General features: G+C 56.1%; 1 protein-coding gene across 5 annotated transcripts in view; it reads right to left on the bottom strand.

The window, feature by feature from the left end:
* Positions 1-418: 418 nt before the first annotated feature.
* Positions 419-11,207, bottom strand: part of ARHGAP17 (Rho GTPase activating protein 17) — an 88,984-nt gene continuing 78,195 nt past the window's right edge. For 3 of the 5 annotated variants that reach the window (XM_032961117.2, XM_032961118.2, XM_032961120.2), the window contains 6 exons: positions 10,245-10,643; positions 8,901-9,536; positions 8,006-8,145; positions 6,822-6,985; positions 4,824-5,046; positions 419-1,567 (listed from right to left, as the gene is read on the bottom strand). In XM_032961117.2, the coding sequence (XP_032817008.2) occupies positions 1,431-1,567; positions 4,824-5,046; positions 6,822-6,985; positions 8,006-8,145; positions 8,901-9,536; positions 10,245-10,643 (1,699 nt within the window). In that variant the 3' untranslated portion in view covers positions 419-1,430. Of the gene's footprint in view, positions 1,568-2,408; positions 2,451-4,823; positions 5,047-6,821; positions 6,986-8,005; positions 8,146-8,900; positions 9,537-10,244; positions 10,644-11,207 lie in introns of all 5 variants that reach the window. The other 2 variants (XM_032961119.2, XM_032961121.2) reach the window with 2 other exon arrangements.

Below are 11,207 nucleotides of genomic sequence, written 5' to 3'. Positions count from 1 at the left end.
GGGTCACGGGGGAGCGGGAAACCTTGGTCTCATGGTCTCAGCCAGTGGTCCTAGAGTAACATGGTTGGCACAGAGCCTGGGTCTCAAGGGGTGTCAGGCAGTGGCACGGGCAAAACGTGGTTGGCACGGGCCCAGGGTCTTACAGGGTGTCAGCCAGTGGCCCTGGCGTAGCGAGGTTGGCACAGACCCTAGTGCAAGGATTTCATTTTTGGGGGCCCCTCGTACATTGCCCCCCTGTTCGTAGCCGAGCTCCTGGCTCCGTTTTTCCGTGGGCACCGGTGCAGTTGCACCGCCCGCACGCTCGATCGCTACCGCCGCTGGTTTTCGGCACACACAGCGCGCACTCTGCACACGGTACGTAAACTAAGCAGGTATTTAAAACATGCAACCATGCAAAGCACTCGGCCACTGCCTGCAGTACACAACAACAGACCGTTTATTTTACATCTCGTTAACTTTTTGGAGTGCTCTTTTTTTTGTTTCCAACCGCAAACCACGGACGCGCACGAATGCAACAGAAGTACCTTCGTAGATATCGTCGTGACTGACGAAGGCTATAGGCCTGAAGAATACTGCACACGGGTTTATTTACATCGCCAAGATTTACAATACAGCACACGGCACTACGAGCTAACTGGCACTCACCTTCTCTCTGGATTAAGGTTCAATTCTGCTGCTCGAAAATACTTGTGTTTTTTTTTAATATATACTGCATCTACAATACATGGACATCACAGATGACTAAATACTCACTGCTATTCGCAGTACAATCAATGGATATTATTCAAATTTTTCTCATTTGTTATTTTTTTCCTTCTCTTTCCTGCGTGAAAAAAAAACCACAATCAAGTTCTATATTTGGCAAATCAAAGATGCTTTTGTCCAAAAAAACAAAAACAGAGATAGAGGCAAAGACATGCATTGGATATGGCAGTTGTTGGACCCGGTCACACCGCACGGGATAAACACCCCCACACCCCCTCATCCCTGGCAAGCACACATCTCGCAACAGCAGCAGCAGCAGCACCGTCAGCGTCGTTCGCGAAAGGCGAGCGGCGCTCGTTCTGGTTGCCGGCAAAAAAAACACACACACAAGGCAAAACGGGGCGGTGTAAACAAGGGGGAAGGAAGTGGTCCTCGATTGAGCCGGCTGAGGTCATTATCCCACCACCACCACGACGACGACAACGACGACAAACGACGACAGAAGCACGCACGCACACCGCACGGGCATAATCCACGGAAAGTTTGATAATACTTCGTAAGATTGCGATGCAAACGGAGCGTTCCTTATTTACAACAACAAAAAACCTGGAGACGGACAGAGGAGGGGAGAGTGGCGCGGAGGTTTGGTGGTGGTGGTGGCGGTGGTGGGGGTGGGTTGTTTGGCGAGTGGCCGGGCCCGGCGCTCGGTGGAGGCCGGGCAGCCCTCAGAAGGCGGTGCTCTCCGCATCAAAGTGCTTGGCGTGTCCGTTGCTGGGCTGGGTGCATGGCGCCGCCTCCGGGCACCTCTGCCCGTCCAGCCCGTCCGCCGTCGCCGCACCGTGCGCCGTCGGCTGGCACGCGCCTTCAGAGTTCGCGGGCGAAGGGAATGGATACAATAACATTCGTGTCATCGCTTTTGTATTGCGTTGGTGGCGAGGTTAAATAAACCCGACGCAAAAACGTTGGCGGCACGTTTGTTTTTAGTGGGGGTATTTTTTTACTTATTTCGCACCGTACGTAGCCAACCGTGCTAATCGGAGGTGCGGGGGAAGGACAAGAAACTAAACACATAAAGCAGTTCTGAAGAAATTAGTTTTTGCAATCTAGATTTAAAAGTGCATAGCTCCTGTGGCTCCCTCATAAAATGCAAATTAATTCGGAATTCAGCTCCAGAAGAAACTCGCAGCGAGGTGGATCGAAACGTGCGTGATGTCGCGCCGAACGGAAACGCAGTGCAACACAAAAACACGCCGGAGCACGACACAGCAGTGACACAACAGCGGCACAACCGAGAAGAACCCTACGGAGGAGAACGTGCATTTACTCAGGGCAGCGATGATTCGGATGCAGTTAGGTTGCTGTGAGGGAAGCTTCTCACGTGCGAGCTTCGCTCACGTGAGGTGCAGCAATGGGAAGCGGCTGAGCTCAACAACTCTTAAACTGTGGCTTCCAATCGCCAGTATTACATGCACAGCACCAGCGCACGTCATTCAGCTGCGCATTAAACTCAACCTAGATTTCAAAAGTTTACAAGGGCTTATATTTTGACGGAATATATAAAGTATTTAAAATACGCAAGTAAAAAGCGATAAGCTCTAGATTTGAACCCCCCGCAAATTGACAAACTGGGCCGCGGTTGAAGTTCAAGGCAACGTCAGCGCTATTCTGAATTCGGAAAAGTGTTCAAAGAAAGTCCATCTTACCCACGGCATCCTCGTACAACCAGAGCTCCCCCAATCAGACAGCTGCCAGACAGCAAGCAGGGGGGGGGGGTATTGCAAAGGTGAGAAAAGACAGCCGTCACCAGCGAGCACAGAAGGGAGGCCCAGCTCATGGAGGCCCTGCCCCCCCCCCCCCCTCTAACAGGTGTGCCCTCGGCCCTCGGAGCCAACGAAGCAAGAGGTTATTGCGATGAAAGCACAGCGGCGATTTTACTTTGGCAGACATGAAAGGAGGTGCGAGGAGGAGGCGGCCTTTGTTAGGCTTTGCGTGATTCTGGGAAATTGGCAAATTAGCCTTTCGTTAATAATATTCCCTTTGTTTTCCTCACCTTTATCCCGATTGTACCATTGGGGTCACGGTCATGAGGTATATATGCTGAACCTCTTTCGCACTGTACGTAGCCAACCGTGCCAATTGGCAGTAAAGTATCTGTTGGGATGTCTCGCAGAACAGAAGTGTGACCCTCCGTGTTGGAGAGTGGCCCACGGAAGGGGATATCACAGAGCTACCTCCGAGACACTCTCTCGAGCAACCCTCCTGGTCCGCAAAGGTAGAGGGCAGCGTTTTGCCACCCACTCTCCCACTGGGAGCAATGTTTGTCGCGTGATAATTAAAAGGCTAGATAACTCTCAGAGCTGGAATTTAGCACCTCCAATTAGCACGGTTGGCTACGTACGGTGCGAAAGAAGTTCAACGTGCTTTCATACTCCCAGTGTTAACCCAGGTGGTTGCCAGGATTCAAACCCAGGAGTCGCCGCGGTGGCAGCTCAACGTTCACACGCTGTTGTGCAACCGATTGCCATGCGCACAAACCGCGACGGAAGGGAAATTTCAAGGCATCCACCGGCGAGACCCGACGGTCGACGACGGGGGGGGGGGGGGGGGTGGGCACGTTGGAAATTTGCACGGGGAAAAATGAGCTCGTGCATGGCTAAGGGTTGGAGATGAAACGAGCCTTCGCAAGATCCAGCAGGCGGCAATGGGGAATCAGGGCAGTAGTCTGTAACACCGCACGGCGCCCGCATGTACACGGCGCAACCTTGTGGCGAGACGTGTCATCACGACCGGCACATGCAGGCCCCGCAGTGCTCAGAGCACGGCGCTGCACACGGTCAGCTCTGGTGGTAGTGCAGGCGGCCGTGTGTATGGGTGGTAGTGCAGGCGGCCGTGTGTATGGGTGGTAGTGCAGGTGGCTGTGTGTATGGGTGGTAGTGCAGGTGGCCGTGTGTATGGGTGGTAGTGCAGGTGGACATGTGTATGGGTGGTAGTGCAGGTGGACATGTGTATGGGTGGTAGTGCAGGTGGAAGTGTATATGGGTGGTAGTGCAGGTGGCGGTGTGTATGGGTGGTAGTGCAGGTGGACATGTGTATGGGTGGTAGTGCAGGTGGCCGTGTGTATGGGTGGTAGTGCAGGTGGCTGTGTGTATGGGCGGTAGTGCAGGTGGCTGTGTGTATGGGTGGTAGTGCAGGTGGACATGTGTATGGGTGGTAGTGCAGGGGCATGTGTATGGGTGGTAGTGCAGGCGGCCGTGTGTATGGGTGGTAGTGCAGGTGGACGTGTGTATGGGTGGTAGTGCAGGTGGACACGTGTATGGGTGGTAGTGCAGGTGGACATGTGTATGGGTGGTAGTGCAGGCGGCCGTGTGTATGGGTGGTAGTGCAGGTGGACGTGTGTATGGGTGGTAGTGCAGGTGGACATGTGTATGGGTGGTAGTGCAGGTGGACATGTGTATGGGTGGTAGTGCAGGTGGCTGTGTATGGGTGGTAGTGCAGGTGGACATGTGTATAGGTGGTAGTGCAGGTGGCCGTGTGTATGGGTGGTAGTGCATGTGGCCATGTGTATGGGTGGTAGTGCAGGTGGCTGTGTGTATGGGTGGTAGTACAGGCAGCTGTGTGTATGGGTGGGAGTGCAGATGGCTACATTTGCTTGTGGTAGGAAAACGAGTAACTGTGCAAGGGTAGCTGTTGAGGGTGCCACCTCCAAAAGTACAAACAAATGAGACATATGACGGGAAGAAGAACAATAATATCTCACAATACTGGAAGAGGAGAGTGTTACATGTGAGATCAGTGTCTTGAGCCGTGCAGTGTTACGCAACTGACAAAACCCAGGACTTTTAATGTCCCGGGAAGATTTACAAATCTTCCAGCACAGCTACCAAAAAAAAAAACCCAGAGGATCCTGAGAAAAGCAGCAAAGGTGGCAACCCTAGAAGTAAGAGTGCTGAGAAAGCTGAACGTATACTCGGTAGTGCAGACACTTCTCTGTGGTTCTGCTGGTAGTGAATATCTGGCGGTAGTGCCGAGACAGCTGACGTGTACGGCCGGTAGTGCCCTCGTGGCAATGCGGAGACTACGGCGTACACAGGCGGTCGTGCGGAGGTGCCGCCACTCACTGGTGGACATGCTGGGCCTGTGGTTGAGGATGGGCTGCTCGGAGCCTGGCGTCGTCGGGCTCTTAAAGTCCTGCGGCGCCGTGGCAGAGCCGGGGTGCAGGCCCGGGGGCTGCGGGGGCGGCGGCACGGAGGGCCGCTGGCGGGGTCGCGGGGTCGGGCGGCTCAGGGTCATCCGCCCGGAGCTCTCCCCGTCGGGGTCGGCGGGGGACAGCGGCGGCGGTTTCTGCCGACGCGAAGGGAACGCAAGAGAGAACGAGTTGGCTCATCCCCGGCCACAGGCAGCACCAGGCGACAGGCAGGTCTCTCACTGGGGTGGATGGAGATCAAGGGCCGTGCGACCGCGGCTATCCCGACGGGAGATTGCAACTTCGTTCAGAGAAAGGACAAAGTTTTTACGGTTGGGTGCTCTGTCACAGCACTCTCGTGAAAACTAAATGCAGCGCCCGACCTTCACTTTGCAGTCTTTTATTCCATTTATGAAACTTTAACCTTAGCTAGGTTGCACCTTCCTCATTCGTAACGCAAATCGCAACAACAACAAAAAGTGCATTACATTAAATATCAAATCAAGAATGAATTTAGTGGTAAATAAAAAAAATAACCATTATGGACTGCACCATGGAAGAAGCTGCATTTATAACAAATGCTATTTTAGAATCGAGTTAATCGTTTTCTGGAATGGCTTCAAGGAGTTAATTGGGTTGCAGAGTTGGCCCAGGGGTAGGAGACGAGCCGATCGCTCAGGCGTCGTTGTGCTGTCGAGCACGAAGCCTCACCCCCGTGACCGCATGGGAGGGGGGGAGAGATAGGGCCCTGCTCCTGGCAATTCCATTATTCATCGTGACACAGAATCGACAACACGCTCCCACTCGGCGAGGCATAACGAAACGTGGCCTCAAAGGGGGAAGCAAAATGGTTGGGAGACGGGGCCAAGTTGGGAAGGGAGCCCCCCTAATAACAGGAACTAAACGATAAACTAGAAACTAGACACCATGGGACCTCCCTTGCCAGTATCAAAATATAAGAAGAGGTTTTACCCCTTTCTGGCAATCAAACAGGAGGTGTTAAGATGTTAAAACACCAAGTGGAAACCTTTTGCAAGGAATCCTGTCTGCATTAACAACACGTACTTTTGCAGTATTTTTTGTATTACTTTAGTATAAATACATGTTCATTTTGATTCATATGTTGTTTGTTTCTGACTTTATGTGAACGAAAAGACACAAAATCGCCCGTTTTCTCATAAAAAATAGGTACATTTCAAAATATCACTATCCTCGTCACAAAAGCAAAGTTTGTGGGGAATAATAGCAATTTTCTATACTTTTTAGGCATAAGAAATTATGAAATAACACTTACTACTCAGGAACAAAAATTGTGTTACACAGTGTTATCAGAGCATGTTTTTTGTTTGCATGTTCACCACAAGTACGTGTGGTTAATGCAGACATTAACATCTTAACACAACTGTTTTAGTGCCAGAATGGTTAAAACCTATTCTTATATTATTAACGAAACAATTTAGATTTTACCGGCTAAGGCCCACTGAGCTATATAGTCGCTCTTTTTTAGAAGCCGCAAATGACAGCTCAAGGAAGTAGCTTAACACCTGGACATTTATAGTGGCAGCCAAAGACTCTAAATGCGTAACGTTGATTCTAAACGTGGAGGGAAAAACCGGAGGACCCAGAGAAAATCCACGCGACCACGGGGAGAGAGACACGCAAACTCCAAATATACAGCAGGCGTCAGGGTTGGGATCAAACCCACGGCCATCTGTGCATACCAAGCGATGTAGTTAACATCTCGCCACCGTCGCCACGGGGCTCGCACTGCGCCACACGTCAAGACCGTTCCGTCCACTCTCAAATCCCTCGCAGGGTCATCCCGGGTTCAGCCTCCACGTCACGTGAAGCCCCAATCCCCCGCACCCCCACCACCCCCCCCCCCCCGCCGCCTTCACCCCCTACCCCCCCGCGCGGGCACGGCGCGACGTACGGGGGGCGTGGGGTGCGCCGCCTTGGTGGGGGGCGTGCTGGGTGGCGTGGACGAGCGGCTCGTCGACGCGGACGACGTGGGCGGCTCGCTGCCCGGCTCCGCCGCCGGCAGAGAGGGCGGCTTGACGGGCGGCTTCGGTGGCGGCGGCGCCGGCTTCTTGCTGGCTGCGGCGGCAGGGCGCGCACGGCACGGTCGGCACACGCGGGAGGGGGAGGGGGGGGGGGAAACAAGAGCCCGGGACAAAGCGCGAGCGACTCGGAGAGAGGGGGGGGCGGGCAGCTACAGATGTTTTGCGGACGACAAGCAGCGGAAATGAAAGGATGGTCTCACTGCCCTACTACTCCTTTAGGGGGCAACGTTCGGGAACGTGGGATTTTTAGGTGATTGGAAGATGAGAGAAGGGGGGCATTAAAACTATTTTTGAAACGATTAAAGTATTTTGTATTTTATCAGGTAAGGCCCACTGAGCCTATGTAGCTCTTTTTCAGAAGCTACCTGGCCACCGAATGATAGCCCAATGAAGTGGCTTATCATCACGTGGAAATGTATAGAATCTAAATACTCTAAACGCGTGGTGATGTTGATTCTAAACATGGAGGGAAAAACTGGAGGACCCGGAGAAAAATCCACACAACCACGAACAGGAACATGCAAACTCCAAATATACAACAGGCGTTAGGGTCGAGATCGAACCCACTGCCTCCTGTATACCAGGCGAGTTAGTTAATATCTCGCCACCGTGGCGCCCCAAGTCTTCCCCATCCCCCTTCAGTCGGTCTTTGACGTTTATTCGTCTCACCACCCATGACCACCGCAAGTCCCTTCTGCACCAGGGGGCTGGTGGTGCTGTCCCTTCATCATCTCATGGCCCAGAGTGGGGGGCCACCTATGGGCCAAATGCGACCGCCACCACGAGAGAGGCCTATCGCTTCTAAACGCGCCGCAAACGACATTCGTCCATGACCGCAAGCAAGCATCTTAGCTGTACTAAACGGCTACCAAAGGGGTATACGTTAGCCCTGACAACCCCGTACTTTAATCGACGCGGGCTCATTCACAGCTGCCACGGCAAGGGCCTCGCAGTGAAAGAGGCGATCGACCTTCGGTGGGCTCAAGGTTTTCGACCGCTGCGTGATGCCCGTCGCCCGTCGCGCGATTCCACCCGTGGGGGGCGGAGGCCATACCTCTGCGGCCGAGGCCGGGGCTGGGGCCGGACAGCGTCTGATTGGCGCCGATGCTGAGCTGGGCGAGGCCGGACCCCGCGTGCGCTGGCAGCGTGCAGCTCTTCTGCATGGCGCCGTCCTTGCCCGAGCTCCTCAGTGTGCTGCAGGGAACAGCGGCCTCCGCTTAGAGAGGGCGGACAAACTACGAGCGGCAAGCACACGTACAGGTGTAGTACAGGTGTAGTACAGGCGTAGTACAGCTGTAGTACAGGCGGTCGCGCAAGGCGAGAGCCAGGGTTCCGCCGCAGGCGCCGCTGCAATGGTAGCGATGGCCATCGCGAGGCCGTGAGGTCAGAAGGTGAAGGTCGGAGATGGGGAAGTTAGTACACAGAGATATGGAACGCACGGAGGACACAAGGGCAGGATGGGATGGAAGAAGCAGGCGAGTGAATCTGCTGGCCCCGGGACGCCGTCAAACTCCGCTCATCCATCGGGGAGCGGCTGCCGCATGCGGGAAGGGACGGGCAATGTCCCCGGAGCACGGTGGTCACGCACCAACGGCCCGGTGAGCCGCACCCCGGATGCGTTCTGTCCGCGGTGCTTGGGCCGCGAGCGAGCGCTGGCGAGGGAGATGGCTCCAGGGGCATGCGGAGGCAGCGATGACGGTGATGCTATCCCGGCGCGACGCTCCGGCATGCACGGAGGGGGTTAGCGCCATGCAGGGTCGCACACGCATGGAGAGGGTTCGGGCTCAGGATGACGGAGGTCAGAATTTGGGTCGTCACGCCGGAAGGATCCTCGCTCGCAACGGGAGGCACGGGGGGAGACGCGACGCGGCAGCTTCCCGCATCGGCACCGGGAAGGCGCCGCGGTGGTTTTACCGGGACGATGGGGCTCTCGGGCGTGCCGTCGTTACCTATACAGACCAGGCCGGCCCTCTCGGGCGCAGCCACAGCCGACGGTGCGGCCGGAGGAGGAGGAGCCGCCCCCCGTGGGCCCCAGCGTCCCCGACGTCTGCCCGCCCAGGGTGGCGCGCTTGGTCAGCAGCAGCGGCGTCTTCATGTAAACGGGCGGCGCCGTGCCGGGCTCCGGCACGTGAGTGTCCGATGGGGACGGCTGCTTGGGAATCGCGATGTAGGTAGGCCGAGGGTTGTAGTTTATGTCATAGTGCTGCTGCTGTTGATGCAGCTGCTGCTGCTGCTGTTGTTGCTGCTGCTGCTGCAGCTGGAGAGGGTGATGTTGTAGGTGATGCTGAAGGGGGTGATGGTGCTGCGGATGTGGCTGCTGCGGATGCGGCTGCTGCGGGTGCTGGTGGTGGTGGTGGATCTGGAGCGACGGTGGGGCACAGTGGCCTAGCGCCGCCCGTTTCTGCGGCGAAGTGGGCAGCGTGCTGGAGCCCCCGAACAGCCCGTCGGCCACGGGGGGCTTCGTTGGGTGGAATGAGCTCGTGGTGGGCGGGGGCCGCTCCTCCAGGGAGGAGGAGGAGAAGGAGGAAGAGGAGGAGGAAGGGGGACAGTGGAAAGCCAGCCGCCTGGACTGGAGCCAGTGCTCGCTGTTAGACACAACAAGGGAGGAGACAGGGCAGTGAGCACCTGCGAAACGAGTGGGCTGACAGGCAGGCATGGCCAGACACGGGCCGGACCCGAGAACACCTTGGACGCAACGGCCCGCTTTTGACTGCGCGAGCACGGCAAAAGCGGTGCGAGCGATGTCACCGTGCCAATCGGTTAAGATTCCCCCCGCCAACATTAACGCCCTCGGTTCATGATGACGTCACGTGAAAATGCGGTCCACCAACGTCGACCAACGTTTTTGCCGCCCCCTCCCATTCAGTACATCTGGAGGCGCCCTGCAGCAGGGCACCCCCGGTGGCAGCTGCCCCTGCGTGTCACAAGGTGAATAGAGCAACGCTCTGAAAGTGGGAATTTTGCTACGTGGCTTCCAGATTTAGTCAATTTGTAAGTAGATTATCATAAATTTTGATATAAAGCTTTCGTGACTGCAGTGATTCATATTTTTGGTTCTTTTGGTAAAGTCACGTTGTTTTATATATATTTTTTATTATTTTATTGTTTCCCTTCAACGTGACTTTACCGAAAGAACCAAGAATATAGATTATCATATTCGGCAAAATGTGGACTGTGAAGACGCAGAACGGCTGGACTGGACTCTGCGGGTGCCGCCCGGGAGCCCCCCCCCCCCCCATCCCACCACCCCCCACACGTTTCCCTCCCCGGCATGACGCCATGCACTCACTCACCCGGCCTCCTCCGCGTGGTGCCTCGGGACGACCGGCGGCGTCGGGGCCGAGGGCGTGGCGGGGGCGACCGTGGCGGCGGAGGGGCTCGCCACCCCGGGTGCGACCGGAGGAGTGCTGGGGGGTACGGGAGGGACGGGCGGCATCGGGGGCACGGGGGGCGCGGGGGGCGCGGCGCCGGCGCCGGCGGCAGGTGGGAGCGGCGGCCCGGGGCTGAGCGGCGATTCCAACGGGGTGGCGTCGGCGCCGGGCGACTGCTCCCCGCCGGACGTGGACGCCGCGCGGCGCACGCTGCCCGAGAAGCCGTGGGGCCCGGCGCCCCCCCCGGACAGCGAGCTCCCCGAGCCCATGGGGCCCCCGCGGCGCGCCATCCAGTCCGTGTCCATGACGCGCACGCCCATGCTGTGGGGGGGGGTGGGGGGGGGTGAGGAGGAGGAGGAGGCAGATCAACACGGAAGTGCCCGCCACAGCTACCGCGGTCGCTTGAGAGCGAGCGAGCACGCCGGCCACAGAGTCGACTCGTTCGCGGTCGCCCCATGAAGACACCGGCCCACATCGCAGAAATTAAGGGCGTCAGCGGTGGCTAGGAGATGTTAACTACCTCGCCTGGTATACAGGAGGTCGTGGGTTCAATCCCGACCCTGACGCCTGCTGCTGTATATTTGGAGTTTGTTCTCTCTCCCCGCGGTCGTTTGCATGAATGTACAAGCGTTTAGAGTATTCGGCTGCTATACATTTCCACGTGATACACTACTTTGTTGAGCTTTCATTTGCGGCCAGGTCACTTCTGAAAAAGAGCTATATCGCTCAGTGGGCCTTACCTGGTAAAATAAAAAAAAATATTGTAGTTTCAAATATGGCATTTCCATCCCTGGCTGTGTGCCACCAATGCAGGGGAACACTTCCGTATTGCTCACTGAAAAGAGCACGGAACCCAAACGCTGCAGAGAGTTCTTATTTAGTCGG

Source organism: Petromyzon marinus, chromosome 26 (assembly GCF_048934315.1).
Source record: "Petromyzon marinus isolate PM22_M1 ecotype Great Lakes invasive population chromosome 26, UKy_Petmar_22M1.pri1.0, whole genome shotgun sequence".
In the NCBI taxonomy this organism is placed as follows: Eukaryota; Metazoa; Chordata; class Hyperoartia; order Petromyzontiformes; family Petromyzontidae; genus Petromyzon; species Petromyzon marinus.
This window is presented reverse-complemented; position numbering and strand designations above follow the sequence as displayed.